The sequence below is a fragment of the Bufo bufo genome, chromosome 9 (assembly GCF_905171765.1).
Source record: "Bufo bufo chromosome 9, aBufBuf1.1, whole genome shotgun sequence".
NCBI classification, from domain to species: domain Eukaryota; kingdom Metazoa; phylum Chordata; class Amphibia; order Anura; family Bufonidae; genus Bufo; species Bufo bufo.
This window is the reverse complement of record NC_053397.1, coordinates 107,856,016-107,873,754: the sequence shown is the minus strand read 5'-3', so window position 1 is coordinate 107,873,754 and position 17,739 is coordinate 107,856,016. Positions and strand designations below refer to the sequence as shown.

At 49.3% G+C, this 17,739-nt stretch overlaps 2 protein-coding genes across 5 annotated transcripts in view; one reads left to right on the top strand and one right to left on the bottom strand.

Annotated features, from left to right (window-relative positions):
• Positions 1-3,622, bottom strand: part of ODR4 (odr-4 GPCR localization factor homolog) — a 115,869-nt gene extending 112,247 nt beyond the window's left edge. The window contains exon 1 of one of the 3 annotated variants that reach the window (XM_040408452.1): positions 3,492-3,622. The gene's annotated coding sequence lies outside the window, so the exon portion shown is untranslated. Of the gene's footprint in view, positions 1-602; positions 647-3,461 lie in introns of those variants that run through there. The other 2 variants (XM_040408454.1, XM_040408455.1) reach the window with 2 other exon arrangements.
• A 167-nt stretch (positions 3,623-3,789) lies between these two features.
• The window catches only part of TPR (translocated promoter region, nuclear basket protein), a 213,965-nt gene continuing 200,015 nt past the window's right edge, over positions 3,790-17,739 (top strand). The window contains exons 1-2 of one of the 2 annotated variants that reach the window (XM_040408450.1): positions 3,790-4,036; positions 17,010-17,114. In XM_040408450.1, the coding sequence (XP_040264384.1) occupies positions 3,886-4,036; positions 17,010-17,114 (256 nt within the window). In that variant the 5' untranslated portion in view covers positions 3,790-3,885. The remainder of the gene's footprint in view (positions 4,037-17,009; positions 17,115-17,739) is intronic. The other variant, XM_040408451.1, reaches the window with a different exon arrangement.

Sequence of the window (17,739 nt, the reverse complement as noted above, 5' to 3'; positions counted from 1 at the left end):
ATCAATGCATCCTGGGCCATACAGCTGCAAATAGCTCGTTAACCCCTTCCTCCTCTGCATTGTAAATTCCCCTCACATAATGCCCCCACAATTCCCTTCTCCACTGCCTAGAGAGATATAGCTATATGTTTTCATAAATTTAGAAATAGGGAAAAATGAATGAAAGGTGTTTGGGCTACTTCATTTGCTTCAACGTAAGATTAGTACGCCAGCACTTAGGGGAGGGAGGAGTGAACTTCACCATGTCCCAGAGATCCACCAGCGGTTAACTGGAAAAAAAAAAAAAGACTAAACCGGGGCAGACATACCCACTGTGCAGCTTATTCTGCTGTACTGGGATTGTCTCAGCGGGACAGAGATAAGTGTGGTGATGGGGCAAACCCAGACAGAACTTTGCTTTGGGCCCCAGAAATGCCAAATCCGCCAGTGGAGGGAGACAGCAGAGATCTACTACCAATGTTAGTCCACCACTAGATGCAGGTGAACCGATCGTGGTGCTAAAAGAGAAGAAATCCTAATGTTCATTAACAGTGTGTGTGGGGGGGGGGGGGGGGGGGGGGGGGGGGGGGGGGGGGGGGGGGGGGGGGGGGAGGATTAAATACCCCTGCATCAGAATTGTGGCACCAAAAAAATCCCTCATTTGTGAAGAAATCTCCTTTGTGCAAAAATGTGCGACTTTGCCTCATTCTCCACCAGGCTCGCCACCTTTGTTAAAAGTGGGAAGGTCAAGGACAGAGGGGGCACAGCACCCCATTAATGTTGCTAGTAACGCCTGATCCTAGATGGCACAGCTTTCAGATTCTGGTGTACAGACCTGCTGAGATGTGGCAGTATTATTAAGAGTGGTGGGCGCTTCTTAATGGGTTTGGTCCATCTCAAGCCACCACAACAGACATAAAGAGACCACATTAGAAACTGCAGATTTAATAAATCCCCCCCCCGCAGTATTATTGCAAGTATATTGCAGTAATGCTTCATCTAAAATGCCCTCTTCATTACACAGTAATACTTTCCCCTTTAACTACACAATGTAAGTGGAAGATCTGACAATCTGGCCCGTTACTGGGATGAGTGCTTCCTGAAGGTTTGTTCATTCGCTGATCAGCAGCCGGCACCTAAAATCATGGTTTCTGGGCATAATATATAAACAGAGATCTGCTGGGGACAGGCGGCGTGGAGAAGACTGCTGCATGGAAATGTTGCTTTCATCTCCACTGACCATCAGGCAATTATTGGGAAGTTAGTTCCTGATAATTGGCTGTAAATCAGTTTGTAAAAAAACCTTAAAGGAGTATTCCGGTATGCTGTGGGTAGAGGATAACCTATCAGATTGGTGGGGGTCCTACTGCTAGGGACCCTACGATCACAAGAGCATACCTCCTGCAGCCCCTCTGAAATGGGAGAGGCTGGTCAGGCATGAGCCGCTCCATTCATCATTATGGGAGTTCCGGAGATAGCTGAGTACAGCGCTTGGCTATCTCCAAACTTTCCATAGAAGGGAATGGAGCGGCCACGTACACATGCTTAATCCATTTCAGGGGGCTGCAAGGGGTACAGGGTCTCCGTTCTCGGTGGGGATTCCAGCAGTAGGACCCCCACCGCTCTGGTAGTTATCCCCTGTGCTGTGGATAAGGGATAACTTTTAACAACCGGCATACCCCTTTAAGAGTATTTGCCTACCCCCAAAATAACTGTGTCACACATATATATATATATATATATACACACATACACACACAAAGGGGCTTGGACAGGATGGGTAACGCAGGCTGACAGCAGCCATATGGTGGAGTGAGGCTATCACAGCCATGGCGCTGTTGGCTTGAACAGGGGGGGGGCGGGTGACGGATGTTGACAGCAGCCATATGGCGGAGTGTGGCTATCACAGCCATGGCGCTTTTGGCCTGTACAGGGGGGAGGGTGACGGAGGCTGACAGCATCCATATGGCGGAGTGTGGCTATCACAGCCATGGCGCTGTTGACTTGTACAGGGGGGAGGATGATGGATGTTGACAGCATCCATATGGCAAGTGTGGCTATCACAACCATGGCGCTGTTGGCTTGTACGGGGGGCAGGTGACGGATGCTGACAGCATCCATATGGCGGAGTGTGGCTATCACAGCCATGGCGCTGTTGGCTTGTATGGGGGGCAGGTGACGGATGCTGACAGCATCCATATGGCGGAGTGTGGCTATCACAGCCATGGCGCTGTTGGCTTGTACAGGGGGGAGGATGACGGATGCTGACAGCATCCATATGGCGGAGTGTGGCTATCACAGCCATGGCGCTGTTGGCTTGTACGGGGGGCAGGTGACGGAGGCTGACAGCATCCATATGGCGGAGTGTGGCTATCACAGCCATGGCGCTGTTGGCTTGTACGGGGGGAGGGTGACGGATGCTGACAGCATCCATATGGCGGAGTGTGGCTATCACAGCCATGGCGCTGTTGGCTTGTACAGGGGGGAGGATGACGGAGGATGACAGCAGCCACATAGTGGAGTGTGGCTATCACAGCCATGGCGCTGTTGGCTTGTACGGGGTCAGGTGACGGATGCTGACAGCATCCATATGGCGGAGTGTGGCTATCACAGCCATGGCGCTGTTGGCTTGTACAGGGGGGAGGATGACGGATGCTGACAGCAGCCACATAGTGGAGTGTGGCTATCACAACCATGGCGCTGTTGGCTTGTACAGGGGGGAGGATGACGGATGTTGACAGCAGCCATATGGCGGAGTGTGGCTATCACAGCCATGGCGCTGTTGGCTTGTACGGGGGGAGGGTGACGGAGGCTGACAGCATCCATATGGCGGAGTGTGGCTATCACAGCCATGGCGCTGTTGGCTTGTACAGGGGGGAGGATGACGGATGCTGACAGCATCCATATGGCAAGTGTGGCTATCACAGCCATGGCGCTGTTGGCTTGTACGGGGGGCAGGTGACGGATGCTGACAGCATCCATATGGCCCATGCCCCTCTTCTCCTTGGAGTGTGGCTATCACAGCCATGGCGCTGTTGGCATGTACAGGGGTGCAGGTGATCCAGGCTGACAGCATCCATATGGCAAGTGTGGCTATCACAGTCATGGCGCTGTTGGCTTGTACGGGGGGAGGGTGACGGAGGCTGACAGCATCCATATGGCGGAGTGTGGCTATCACAGCCATGGCGCTGTTGGCTTGTACGGGGGGAGGGTGACGCATGCTGACAGCATCCATATGGCGGAGTGTGGCTATCACAGCCATGGCGCTGTTGGCTTGTACGGGGGGAGGGTGACGGAGGCTGACAGCATCCATATGGCGGAGTGTGGCTATCACAGCCATGGCACTGTTGGCATGTACAGGGGGGCAGGTGATCCAGGCTGACAGCATCCATATGGCAGTGTGGCTATCACAGCCATAAGGTCCACACCAGTTTAATATTGGAAATGCACACCCCTGGGGTGCGGGATGGCAGCATACTCACTTCATTGACTGCACGGCTACCAGTACCTACCTGTGCTGAGTAGAGTAGACTTCAGCAGACTCACAGCCAATCGCTGAGGGCAGCCCTGCACATCATGTCACGTGACCCGTAGCCTCCGCTCAGCAGTTTTTCTCATCCAGCGCCATGTTTCTGGATTACATCCCGTCCACTACAGTAATGTTTAGTCTTCAGAAACATGGCGTCGCATCATCCTCACAGAGGACGTCCTCCTTACACACGTTTTGCAGACTTAGCTTCTGGCCTACACTTACCAGGATGCTTTGCGCTGTACAGGAAGTCGCTCCCATTAAACGTCACGCCGTCGCCCTATTGGTGAAAGGTTCGAATAAGCGTATTTTTCCCAGCAGCCCTCAGGGCTCCGATCGGCGGCATTTGTAAGCTGTGTTATTCTGCGTCCGGCAAGATGGCGGCTGTTCTGCAGCAAGTGCTGGAGAAGGCCGAGTTGGCCAAGCTTCCCAAAGCCGTGCAGGGGAAGCTGGAGCGGTTTTTGGCGGAGCAGCAGACGGAGATCGACCAGATGAAGTCCAGGCACGAGAAGTACAGAGTGGACTGTGGTATGGGATGGCGGCGCTCTGTAGTCATGTGGCTCTGGAGCCTGTACTTGTAGCAGTTTCTGTAGAAAGCCGCTGCTTTTCATGGGTGTCCTGGTTCGCGAAAACTTTCTAGATGGACCTGCTCGTATCCTTCTAGTCCTTATTGATTTTTGATGACAGTATAGTCTTAGCACAGCCTCTCCCCCCCCCCCCCCCCCATGCCCCTCTTCTCTTTGGGCTCTTGGCACAGCCTCTCCCCCACTCCATGCCCCTCTTCTCTTTGGGCTCTTGGCACAGCCTCTTCCCCCCCCCCCCATGCCCCTCTTCTCTTTGGGCTCTTGGCACAGCCTCTCCCCCCATGCCCCTCTTCTCCTTGGGCTCTTGGCACAGCCTCTCCCCCCCCCCCCGCCCCTCTTCTCCTTGGGCTCTTGGCACAGCATCTCCCCCCCCCCCCATGCCCCTCTTCTCCTTGGGCTCTTGGCACAGCCTTTCCCCCACTCCATGCCCCTCTTCTCCTTGGGCTCTTGGCACAGCCTCTCCCCCACTCCATGCCCCTCTTCTCCTTGGGCTCTTGGCACAGCCTCTCCCCCCCCCCCTCCCCCTCTTCTCCTTGGGCTCTTGGCACAGCCTCTCCCCCCCCCCCCCCCATGCCCCTCTTCTCCTTGGGCTCTTGGCACAGCCTCTTCCCCCCCCCCCCCATGCCCCTCTTCTCCTTGGGCTCTTGGCACAGCCTCTCCCCCCCCCCCCCATGCCCCTCTTCTCCTTGGGCTCTTGGCACAGCCTCTCCCCCCCCCCCCCCCCATGCCCCTCTTCTCCTTGGGCTCTTGGCACAGCCTCCCCCCCCCCCCCCCATGCCCCTCTTCTCCTTGGGCTCTTGGCACAGCCTCTCTCTCCCCCCCCCCCCCACTCCATGCCCCTCTTCTCCTTGGGCTCTTGGCACAGCCTCTCTTCCCCCCCCCCCCCCACTCCATGCCCCTCTTCTCCTTGGGCTCTTGGCACAGCCTCTCCCCCACTCCATGCCCCTCTTCTCCTTGGGCTCTTGGCACAGCCTCTCCCCCCCCCCCCCCCATGCCCCTCTTCTCCTTGGGCTCTTGGCACAGCCTCTCTCCCCCCCCCCCCCATGCCCCTCTTCTCCTTGGGCTCTTGGCACAGCCTCTCTCCCCCCCCCCCCCCCATGCCCCTCTTCTCCTTGGGCTCTTGGCACAGCCTCTCTCCCCCCCCCCCCCATGCCCCTCTTCTCCTTGGGCTCTTGGCACAGCCTCTCCCCCCCCATGCCCCTCTTCTCCTTGGGCTCTTGGCACAGCCTCTCCCCCACTCCATGCCCCTCTTCTCCTTGGGCTGCGTAGTGGTGGAGCTCCGCACACTAAATTAACTGGTGCCAGCAAGGACTTGGTAGTCGTACTTGTAGAAGCGAAGATTGCGGCACACAGAAATATCTTTGCAATTATGTATCATTTATTAGGCATCATAATTTTCGACTCATGATCCACATACTTCATGCATTACTATAGCCATTTTTAGTAAACCTATCGACCCGACATTTCGATCCTAGTTGGACCTTCTTCAGTGGTCTAGTTATCTGGTATCCGTGGCTGGAGGTATGGCGTGCTGGATCACCCTGTGAATAAATATTACCCTTAACGGGGTCCTCTAGGACAGTGTAATGAAAGTGCTGTAACCGGTGAAAAACCAGTGCTGCTGAAGCGCACCCGATTCATGGGTCCTCTATTTGGTCTTATGACTCCATTTTCAGCTTTTCTCTTCCCGTGACGTGTCGTTCTTGCTCTTCTCTCCTGGCCTGGGCAATGTCTTGGCGTCATCTACGTTGTAGGCCTGAGGTTTGTGGAGAAGTGGCACTTCCCTGACACATGCACAGCTATGCCGCATTAAGCTAGAAGACAAACAAATGGTGCAGTTTGTATTTTAGACCCCAGACTCAGTTATAAGTCCTCTGTATTCACAAAGGGTACCAGGTTCATGAATACCGAGGACTCGGGCTTAAATTAGTGGTGGCAATGGCATTTTCCACTTCACCACCATGACGGCCCAGAGAGATTGACCCCTGACCTCTGTAGGGGCAGGAACAGAGAGGTTTAAAAGGACCCCTCCCACCACCATTCACCAGTGTGTTCCTGCCCCTATAGTGGCCAGGACAGAGTAAAGTCCTCTCTGGCTTTCAGGGAGGTGAAGTGGACCTCGTTTTATTATTTTTAAGTACCTGGGTGACCGCATCGGTGGTGTTTCTTGCCTCCCTTGCGGGTCCTTTTCACCCAGAGATGCGTCCCCTGCTCTCCGGCGGACTTTGTTCCTAAGCTGACAGGGAGACGCCAGGGTCACGCTCCCTGTTGTGGGAAGCCTGCCCTGAGCTGCCGCTGAGTCGCCTGCCTCCAGGGAGGTAGCCGACCAGAAAGACGCTCAGCGCTGTCGCGCGCGTCTGACGTCACTTCCGGGCCGCCGGCGGAACCCGGAAGTAGACGGAGCTCCTATAAAAAATGCTAACAAGCACCTTCCCGTTGCGCTCTCTGCAATCGTGCTCTGACCGGAACATGTCGGACCAGGAGAAGGAGCCACAGCAGCAGCAGGAGCAGACCGCTCCCGAGCGCCCCTGCGTGAGTAGCCCACCTGGGCAAATCGGCAGCTTCACAGGTGGCAGGGGGGGGGGATGTGTGCTTAGAGTAACCGCTTTTCCCCTCCCCCTGGTGTGTCTGCTGGTATACTGCATCAAATTATGCTCCTATACTAGACTGACATAAATTTAATGGGCTGCCTCTCTCACTTTAGGCCAAACTTACCTTAAAAAAAGGAAAAAGGACCGCCAAATGCATCCAGTGCTCCGTCAGGCTTCCTGAGGACTATACTAAAAAGCTTTGCAAGCATTGCATTTCTAAAATAGTGAGAGACGAACAGCCCTCAATTATGCAGGAGTTTAGATCCATGATTCAGGAGGAGGTTAGGTCCTCACTGGCCTCCCTCCGTGAGGATTCCAGGGGGATCCGCCCACCTAAAAGACCCAGGGGGGCGGACATTCCCTCTGACTCCGAGGAACCCCACACAGTTCAGGAAGAGATGTTTGGGGGATTGAGGGTCAAACGCTCCAGGGTATTCCCCATAAACGGAAACATTAAGGAGATGGTGATGGATGAATGGGCCCATCCTGAAAAGAAGCTAGGAATTTCCAAAGAATTCAGAAACCGCCTTGTATTTAACCCGTCAGACTCAAAAATTTTTGACGAGGTCCCTAGAATTGACGTCCAGGTGGCGAAAGTCAATAAGAAAACCTCACTTCCATTTGAAGACTCCTGTCAGTTAAGGGACACTATGGAAAGGAAGGCGGACAGCTTATTAAAAAGGTCCTGGGAGGCAGCCATGTTTAGTGTCAAGACAAACATAGCCGCTACTTCAGTCGCCAGGTCTATGTACCTGTGGCTGAATGAGTTAGAGGGTCATCTAAGCAGTAAAACTCCCAGGGAACAGATACTAGACTCTATCCCCTTGCTAAAGTCTGCCACGGGTTTCTTAGCGGACGCTTCCGCAGAGACAATTAGATTTTCAGCCAAGGATGCAGCCTTGTCCAATGCGGCCCGAAGGGCACTTTGGATGAAATCTTGGTCGGGAGACATCTCTTCCAAGATGAAGCTGTGTTCTATAGCCTTCTCGGGTGAATACGTGTTTGGTCCCGTATTAGACACGATCCTCGAGAAGGCTACTGATAAAAAGAAGGGGTTCCCTGAGGATAGGACCCCTAAAAGGAAACCCTCCTTTCGTGGTCAATATACCCAGAATAGTTCCTTTCGTGGAAAAGGAAAAACCGGACGTTGGAGTTACCCAAAAGGGGGGAGGGGTAGAGGGTACCTCCTTAATCCCCAAAACAAGGGTGGCGAGAAACAGTGACGCCAGGATAGGGGGAAGACTATCCCAACATTTTGCTCAGTGGCAGCAGACTTCTCCGAGCCTCTGGGCGCAAGATCTTGTCAGGTCGGGATACAGGATAGAGTTATCTTCCCCCCCCCCTCCAGATGTATTTCTGATTTCTCACCACCCTTCTCCTTTTCAGCACAGCCAGATCTGGAAGGAGGTCCAGAATCTCCTGGACCTGGGAGTAGGGTTGTTGCGGGTATCGAAATTTCGATACCCAATCGATACTTTTGTCCCGGTATCGATACGATACCGGGATTTCCGTTTTTTCGATACTGGGCTGCGCTTCTGCGCAGTCTAGTATCTCTGAACATGAGCGCGCTGCTATCGGCGCGCTCATGTTCTCTCTCAGCAGCACGGGGAGAAGGAAGCTGTCCTCCCTCCCCCTGTGCTGCTGCCGCTGCCACCAATGAGAAGAGAGGGGCGGAGGAGGGGCGGCAATGAGAAGAGAGGGGCGGAGGAGGGGCGGCAATGAGAAGAGAGGGGCGGAGGAGGGGCGGCAATGAGAAGAGAGGGGCGGAGGAGGGGCGGCAATGAGAAGAGAGGGGGTGGAGGAGGGGCGGCAATGAGAAGAGAGGGGGTGGAGGAGGGGCGGCAATGAGAAGAGAGGGGCGGGCGCACTGCGCCACCAATGATAGGATTACTATCGGAGCGATGGGAGGAGACATCAGCTTCACTAGTGGGCGTTCCTTTTCCCTGCGCTGCGATTGGACAGCGCTACAGCCAGGGAGAAGGAACGCCCACTAGTGAAGCTGATGTCTCCTCCCATCGCTCCGATAGTAATCAGCAGCATGTGGAGCAGGAGAGGAGACAGTAATGGGGCACTGCGGGCGAACGGAGCGGCGCCCAGGACTAAATGGTGAGTGCTGAGACATCGCTGGGCGCCGCTCTGTGTGGCCTAATAGTGAAAGTCTGGACTCATATACAGTAGTCAGTCTTTAACACATACAGGAGGCGGGTGCCGGCAGCAGAATCGCATTGCCGGCACCCTGCCCCTGACAGGGAGCTGCGATCAGCGGCAGTTAACTGCCGCTGATCTGCTAGTACCCGCCTCCTGTATAAAGGGGTAAAATCATTGGTGGTGCAGTGTGCCCCCCCCCCCTCAATCCCCCCATCCCATTAAAATCATTGGTGGCACAGTGCGCCGGCCCCTCTCAACCCTCCAGTATTAAAATCATTGGTGGCAGTGGCCACAGGGACCTCTCCACTCCCCCTCATTGGTGGTGCAGTGGCAGCTTCTGATCGGAGCCCCAGCTGTGTAAGCCTGGGGCTCCGATCGGTTACCATGGCAGCCAAGACGCTACAGAAGCCCTGGTTGCCATGGTAACATCCCTGATGCTGTGTGCACAAAGCACAGAGCAGCAGGGACAGTGTGGAGTCCTATTCACCCTGATAGAGATCTATCAGGGTGAATAGGAAAAGGGATGAAAGATCCCAGGTTCTAGCCCCTAAGGGGGGAAATAGTTATTAAATAAAAAGTGGAAAAAAAAACACTAAAATATGAAGTATAAATCACCCCCCTTTTCCCAATTTCACATATAAAATATATAAATAAACATATTACATCGCCACGTCAGAAAAGTCCAAACTATTAAAATATAAAAAAAAAATCTAGGTGGTGAATGCCGGAACAGAAAAAATAAAATAAAAACTGCGCGATTCGCCATTTTTAAAAATGAGGAATGCACGTGGCTTTTTTTGTTTATTTTTTTCGCGTGGTATCGAATGGTATCGAGTATCGCAATACTTTTTCATGGTATCGAAACCGAATCAAAAATTTGGTATCGCAACAACTCTACCTGGGAGTAGTAATTCCGGTTCCCGTGCCTCAACGGGGGCGGGGGTTCTACTCCAGCCTTTTCTTGGTAAAAAAACCGGGGGGCTCCTTCCGCATGATCATAAACCTCAAGAGGCTAAACAAATTTGTGATCTACAAAAGGTTCAAGATGGAATCTTTAAATTCTACCATCCCCTTAATTCAAAGGGACGCGTCCCTCTGTACAATCGACCTGAAGGACGCATATTATCATGTTCCCATTCACTCCCAGTCTCAGAAGTTCCTGCGTTTTGCAGTAAGGGATCACAGAGGGTCTGTTCACCACTTCCAGTTCGTGGCTCTCCCCTTCGGGCTGGCTTCAGCCCCAAGGATTTTCACGAAGCTGGTGGTAGAGATGGTCGCCTCCCTGAGACCTCAGGGGGTGACGGTCGTTCCTTATCTAGACTACTTTCTACTAATTTCAAACACGGTGGATCAATCTATAGCAGATCGAGAAACCTTCTGTTCCCTTCTGACATATCTAGGTTGGGTTATAAACCTAAAAAAGTCATCCCTAGTTCCGAATACCAGGGTAAAATTCCTGGGGGTTTTGCTGGATTCGGAAAAACAAACTACCTTCCTTCCAGCAGAAAGAATCCAGAACCTACAGTCATCAATCAGGGCCTTCCTGAGACGTCGCTCCTTCTCGTTCAGAGAAACGATGAGCCTTTTAGGTCAGATGACAGCCTGCATCGTAGCAGTCCCGTGGTGCCAGGCCCATTACAGAGCCCTTCAGTCCTGGCTCCTAAGAAAATGGGACAAAAATCTGACCTCTTTAGACAGGAAGATCCTGATCCCGAGCCACATAAAATCTTCAGTCCGGTGGTGGCTTCAAACAAAAAATTTAAAAAAAGGCATGGTCTGGTTCAAGACCCCGGCAGTACATATTCAGACCGACGCCAGCCTAAAAGGGTGGGGCGCAAAAATCTACTCCAATCTCTACCAGGGAGACTGGCCTCTAGAAATTGCAGCTCAGTCCTCCAACTACAGGGAGCTCAGGGCAGTTTGGGAAACAATACGAGCAGCTGCTCCAAAACTAAGGAACCAACATATAAAGGTCTATTCAGACAATGTAACGACCGTGTCCTACCTCAAGCATCAGGGGGGCACACGGTCTCAAAAACTGGAAGGTCTGTCCAGAAAAATCTTCCTCTGGGGGGAAAAAAATGTAAGATCAATATCGGCAGTTCATTTAAAAGGAAGCCTAAACTGTGCGGCGGACTTCCTCAGCAGGACTACCATAGACCAGGGAGAATGGTCCTTAAACATCGAGATCTTCAATCTGATTGTCCAGAGATGGGGCCTTCCAGTGGTAGATCTCTTCGCTACAAAGATAAACACAAAGGTATCAACCTTTTGCTCCCTAAACCCAAGGGACAGGCCCCTAACGATCGACGCCTTCTCCCTGCACTGGGACTGGGATCTTGCATATGCTTTCCCCCCGTTCCCATTAATCCCAAGGGTTCTACAAAAAATCATCAGGGACAGAGCCAGAGTCATCCTGGTCACCCCGTACTGGCCCAAGAGAAGCTGGTTCTCGATTCTAGCCAAGCTCTCCCCACAGGAAGCATTTATTCTCCCAGCGAGAAGGGATATCTTGATCCAGGGGCCGGTTCTCCATCCTCATCCGGAAATCTTCAAACTCTCGGCCTGGATCCTGAGTCCAACCTCCTGAGACAGAGAGGTCTCTCTGAGGGCGTTATATCTACCTTGAAGGCCAGCAGAAAAAAGGTGACTAACGCCATTTATTTTAAAATCTGGAAAAGATTCTGCACCTGGTCAGGCAACGAGGCCCCAGACCAAATATACAGAAAATTCTGGATTTCCTTCAAAAGGGACTAGAATTAGGGTTAAGTCCTTCCACCCTGAGAGTCCAGGTCTCAGCGCTTAGTGCCTATTTCGATTCCGAATTAGCCAGCCATAGATGGATCCAAAGATTCCTGAGGTCCGCAGCCAGACTAAGACCATCTCTCAGATCAAAGGTGCCTACCTGGGACTTAAACATTGTCCTTAGAGGACTCACAGGTCCACCCTACGAACCCGTGGACGCATGTTCCTTGAAGAATCTTTCTCAGAAGGTGGCTTTTCTTATAGCCATAACATCGGCAAAAAGACTGAGTGAGATTCAGGCATTGTCAATAAGACAACCATATCTCACAATACAGGAGGATCGTATTACCTTGAGGTTAGACCCGACTTTTTTGCCAAAGGTAGTAACAGACTTCCATAGAAACCAGGAGATCATTCTTCCCTCCTTTTGTGTGAATCCTAAAAATCCTGGAGAGGAACGGTTCCATACCCTGGACGTCAAACAAACGGTACTAAAATACCTAGAGGTCACCAGAGACCTGAGGAAGGTGGACAACTTACTAGTGCTCTTCTGTGGTAAAAATAAGGGGAAGGCAGCTTCCAGATCTACCATTGCCCGATGGATAAAACAGACTATTACAGACTGTTACAAGATCGAGGGCATCAATTGTCCAGAAGTCATCCGGGCTCACTCCACAAGAGCTATATCTGCCTCTTTCGCTGAAAGGGCAGGCGCTTTCCTAGATCAAATATGCCGGGCTGCAACTTGGTCAAATGTAAACACCTTCATTAAACATTATAGGCTTGACTTATCCAGGTCTTCCGACCTCGCATTTGGTCGCAAGGTCCTACAGGCCGTTGCCCCACCCTAAGACGTATAATCTGTTATGTCTCTCTGGGCCGTCATGGTGGTGAAGTGGAAAGCCGGAATTAGACTTACCGGTAATTCATTTTCCACGAATCCACCATGACGGCATGATATCCCGCCCTATATATATAAAAAAAAAAAAAAAAAGGAAATTTTTTTCCAATGACTTGGTATGAGTTAATACCAAAAAAACAAACAAAAAAAAAACACTTGGAGTTGTTTCACTCGTAACCGGTGGTTGTAGCACTATAATCTGGAACTCACTGGTGAATGGTGGTGGGAGGGGTCCTTTTAAACCTATCTCTGTTCCTGCCCCTACAGAGGTCAGGGGTCAATCTCTCTGGGCCGTCATGGTGGATTCGTGGAAAATGAATTACCGGTAAGTCTAATTCCGGCTTTCCTCTGTCCTTGGTGATATCCAGCCAGGAGACCACTGCAGCTGTTGCTTTGGAGCACTGCACAGTGAAGCTCCTTCAGGGCGCTTGTCTGAGCAGAATAAAAATCATACTCCCGCTATTCCTGATAAAAACTCCTCATAAAGTATGTTTGTCCTGCTCTCTGACCCCCATCTAGTGCTGTCACCACTTTGACTCAAATAGGACAACATAACTAATGACAGATACTCTTGGCTGAGCTCCTCAAATGCAGAGGGAAAATCTGCCCATACACCATAAGTGGCTATTGATTGCTGTTCTCCAATAAGCATTCAATTACTATTGACTCCATGTACATGAATGCTCAGTCTGACCAAGCATGCATGTGTTTTCAGTGGGCAGACAAGTAGTAGTAAGTCGCTGCCAGAGATTTAATCTCTGGTGAAATCCAACATGCTTGAACATTCCTTATCTGCCATTCGAGAAGTCAGGACACCTTAAATGGTTAACTTACTGCCCGGAACTTGGCAGGTTTGGATTTCTTTAATCAGATATGTATGGGCATATTAAATCCTATGCAGTTATAGCAAAAAATGGATGTGGTTCACAAACTGGTTCTCCCAGTTGGAGGGAAGAGAGGTTTGATATTGCAGGTATATACTCTGTTACTAGATACATTTTTGGTAGGGTTCCCACTTACAAGGATGAGGAAATGGGAAAATGATCTGGGGGACATTTCTAAAGATCAGTGGGAAGATATACTGGAGGTTGTTCCCAGAGTGTCTTTGAGCGAACAGGGCAAGTTGTCACAATTATTCATCATCCACAGAGTATATAAAACTCTGGTATTTTTACGGAAAGTTGTTGTAAGAACTGATGACAAATGTCCAAAGTGTATGAAGGAAGGAGCAGACCTGCTGCATATGCTTTGGCCATGTCCAGTGATAAGTAGTTTCTGGGACGGAGTGTCGACTTTGCTTAATCGCAATCTGGAGCTGAGGTTGCAAAAGGACCCTAAGGTATGTGTGCTGGGTTATGTGACTGATATTGGAGGGAGCGAGCTGGTGAAGGTGGCAGTGGGGAGGCTGCTGTATGTGGCTAGGAAGTTGGTGGATCCAGGGGAGTCCGCCAACATCGGAGGAGTTTGTGAGAAAGGTGCATGATATGTTGACGTTGGAAAGGGGGGTGTTTGCTAGGAGAGGATGTCCTCAGAAGTTTGAGAAGTTGTGGAATGAATGGTTTTCTCATACTCATGTTGTAATATAAGATGTTTTTGAGAATTCAAAGACACTCTGATTAGAGGGGGGAGGGGCTGAGAGTAAGGTCTGAAGTAGTCAAGTAAATATGCAATTGCTTTTTTCTATATGCATATATTGTACAATGATTGGTGGAGATGTACCTGTTACATTGTTATATGCTATTGTTTTATACCATTTTTGTATCTGGCATTTGGAAAAAATGAAGACATAGACTGTCATGTAATAAGTCAATTTTATTTGAATAATAAAAACTATTTGAAAAAAAAAAATCCTATGCAGTGCCTGCTGTGAATACCACTAGCTCAAGCTCTGTGCAGACATTGAACCAGTAAGGAGTGCTGCAGAACTGTTAGGCTACTTTCACACTAGCGTTCGGGTGTCCGCTTGTGAGTTCCGTTTGAAGGGGCTCACAAGCGGCCCCGAACGCAGCCGTCCAGCCCCAATGCATTCTGAGTGGACGCGGATCCGCTCAGAATGCATCAGTCTGGCGGCGTTCAGCCTCCGCTCAGCAGGCTGCTTGCAGCGTTCGGGTGGCCGTGCGGAGGCGAGCGGATCCGTCCAGACTTACAATGTAAGTCAATGGGGCTGGATCCGTTTGAAGATTGAGCCATATAGTGTCATCTTCAAACGGGTCCGGCCCCCATTAACTTTCAATGTAAAGTCTGGACGGATCCGTTTAGGCTACTTTCACACTTAGAATTTGTTTTAAACTATAATGCAGACTGATCCGTTCTGAACGGATCCCAACGTTTGCATTATAGGAGCGGATCCGTCTGTGCAGACATCAGACGGACCCGCTCCGAACGCTAGTGTGAAAGTAGCCTAACTGACACTCTAGACTGGGATGAGTAAGTGATGTTCCGTATACTGGCTCATCTCGCCGCAGTTTGTTGACAAGTGCCACAGACAGGGTGGATAAAAATCAATGATTTAAAAAAAAAAAAAAAAAAATTTTTTTTTAAATTTAAATCTGATTTTTTTTAATTTTTTATATAAAATGCTTTTTGAGGAAAATATATTACCATCCAAAGGTTATTCCATCATGAAATAAAGATTTAGCTTTTTAATTATGTAGAATAAGGCTGTACGTAGACTTCCTATATTGATGAATGGATTAGGCAGTGGCTGAGGGACAGACAGAGGTTTGTAGTCAATTCAGTATATTCAGACCATAGTCTTGTTACCAGTGGGGTACCTCAGGGATCTGTTCTGGGACCCATATTTAATATATATTGCAGAAGGCCTCGATGGTAAGGTGTCTTTTTTTTCTGATGACACAAAGATTTGTAACAGGGTTGATGTTCCTGGAGGGAAACGCCAAATGGAAAAGGATTTAGGAAAACTAGAGGTATAGTCAAAAATCTGGCAACTAAAAGTTAATGTTGATAAGTGCAAGATAATGCACCTGGGGCGTAAAAAACCCAAGAGCAGAATATAAAATCAGTGATACAGTCCTAACCTCAGTATCTGAGGAAAGGGATTTAGGGGTCATTATTTCAGAAGACTTAAAGGTAGGCAGACAATGTCATAGAGCAGCAGGAAATACTAGCAGAATGCTTGGGTGTATAGGGAGAGGCATTACTAGTAGAAAGAGGGAGGTGCTCATGCCGCTGTACAGAGCACTAGTGAGACCTCATTTGGAGTATTGTGCTCAGTACTGGAGACCATATCTCCAGAAGGATATTGATACTTTGGAGAGAGTTCAGAGAAGAGCTACTAAACTAGTACATGGATTGCAGGATAAAACTTACCAGGAAGGATTAAAGGACCTTAACATGTATAGCTTGGAAGAAAGACGAGACAGAGGGGATATGATAGAAACTTTTAAATCTATAAAGGGAATCAACAAGGTAAAAGAGGAGAGAATATTTAAAAGAAGAAAAACTGCTACAAGAGGACATAGTTTTAAATTAGAGGGGCAAAGGTTTAAAAGTAATATCAGGAAGTATTACTTTACTGAGAGAGTAGTGGATGCATGGAATAGCCTTCCTGCAGAAGTGGTAGCTGCAAATACAGTGAAGGGGTTTAAGCATGCATGGGATAGGCATAAGGCCATCCTTCATATAAGATAGGGCCAGGGGCTATCCATAGTATTCAGTATATTGGGCAGACTAGATGGGCCAAATGGTTCTTATCTGCCGACACATTCTATGTTTCTATATGTGTAATTTTTTTGGTAAATAAATTCTATTAATCCATTCACAATGTCCTGCTCTTCCAGAGGTTTTTGTAAGATTATTGGGCAGTTTCTCTGCCTACAAGATATTATCACAGATGCTTGGTTTACTTTTGCAGTTCTCCAAAACTGAATTTGACTCAGCAGAGATCACATGCCTCCTTCACAGCAAAAATGTTTTAACATGAACAGAGTTGAGAAAAATACCTTAATCCTAACTTCTACAAACCTATGAATGCAGAATCAACCCAATCAAACTAATATGAAAAGTTGTTTAAATCTTCATCTACTTGCATATTATAAGTTATACCAGCAAGAATTAGTCTTTATGTAGAAAACTATGATTTAAATCAAGCCTTACTGACTAGTGATTTTAAATCGTGATTTAAATCATTTTGATTTAAATCAAATCCACCCTGGCCACAGAGTATACAAATCTCAGGAAAGACCTAAAATGTTAATCTGCTCTGAAACGCTTTTAAGGGCTTGTTCACATGTCAGGGAGTGACCGGTGCCGGGTGCATGCTCTCATCTTAATGGCGCAACAGGCTGAGCATCTACCCTGCCACTGCATTCATCCTGTATGGTATTGCCTGAGATCCCGCCATCAGTAGTAAGGAAATATGAGAAATGCCACCCTGGAGGACGTATAAGATACATCCTTTTTGGAGGAAAAGGGTTAACGAGCAATCGGCTTTGTACCAGTGGACAAATTCTCAGCATTTTGTCATAATTTTGTCTTTTTTTTTTTTTTTTTTTTTTTTGTGTTCCCCATAGACCAGCAGAATTTTGAAATTGAGAAGCGCCTAGCACAAGGTCAAGAACGTCTTGTATCTGAATCACAAGAATGTCAGAGTCTGAAGGAGCAACTCAATATGAAATGTAGGTATCTGCTCGCTGCAGTTGTGTTTTGGGCTACAGGGAAATGTATTATTTTTTTGCAAAGCTTCACACTGTGTTTTTGTAGTGTCAATTCATTGTATGAACCAGGAAAACTCCAGTATGTTATGTTTTAACCCAGGAATGCCCAACCTGCGGCCCTCCAGCTGTTGTGAAACTACAACTCCCAGCATGCTCTGTGTATTATGAGATCAGAAGTTTAGGAAAAAATAGACTTAACATGACTTGGGTGCATAAAGAGTTTACTAAACTATGATAAAACATGTATACAAAGATTAAGGGGAACCTGTCACCGGGATTTTGTGTATAGAGCTGAGGACATGGGTTGCAAGCTAAATAATTTGGTACATATGCAAATTAACCTGAGATGAGTCCTGTTCCGGACTCCTCTCACATACAGGACTCCCTCCTCTCACATACAGGACTCCCTCCTCTCACATACAGGACTCCCTCCTCTCACATACAGGACTCCCTCCTCTCACATACAGGACTCCCTCCTCTCACATACAGGACTCCCTCCTCTCACATACAGGACTCCCTCCTCTCACATACAGGACTCCCTCCTCTCACATACAGGACTCCCTCCTCTCACATACAGGACTCCCTC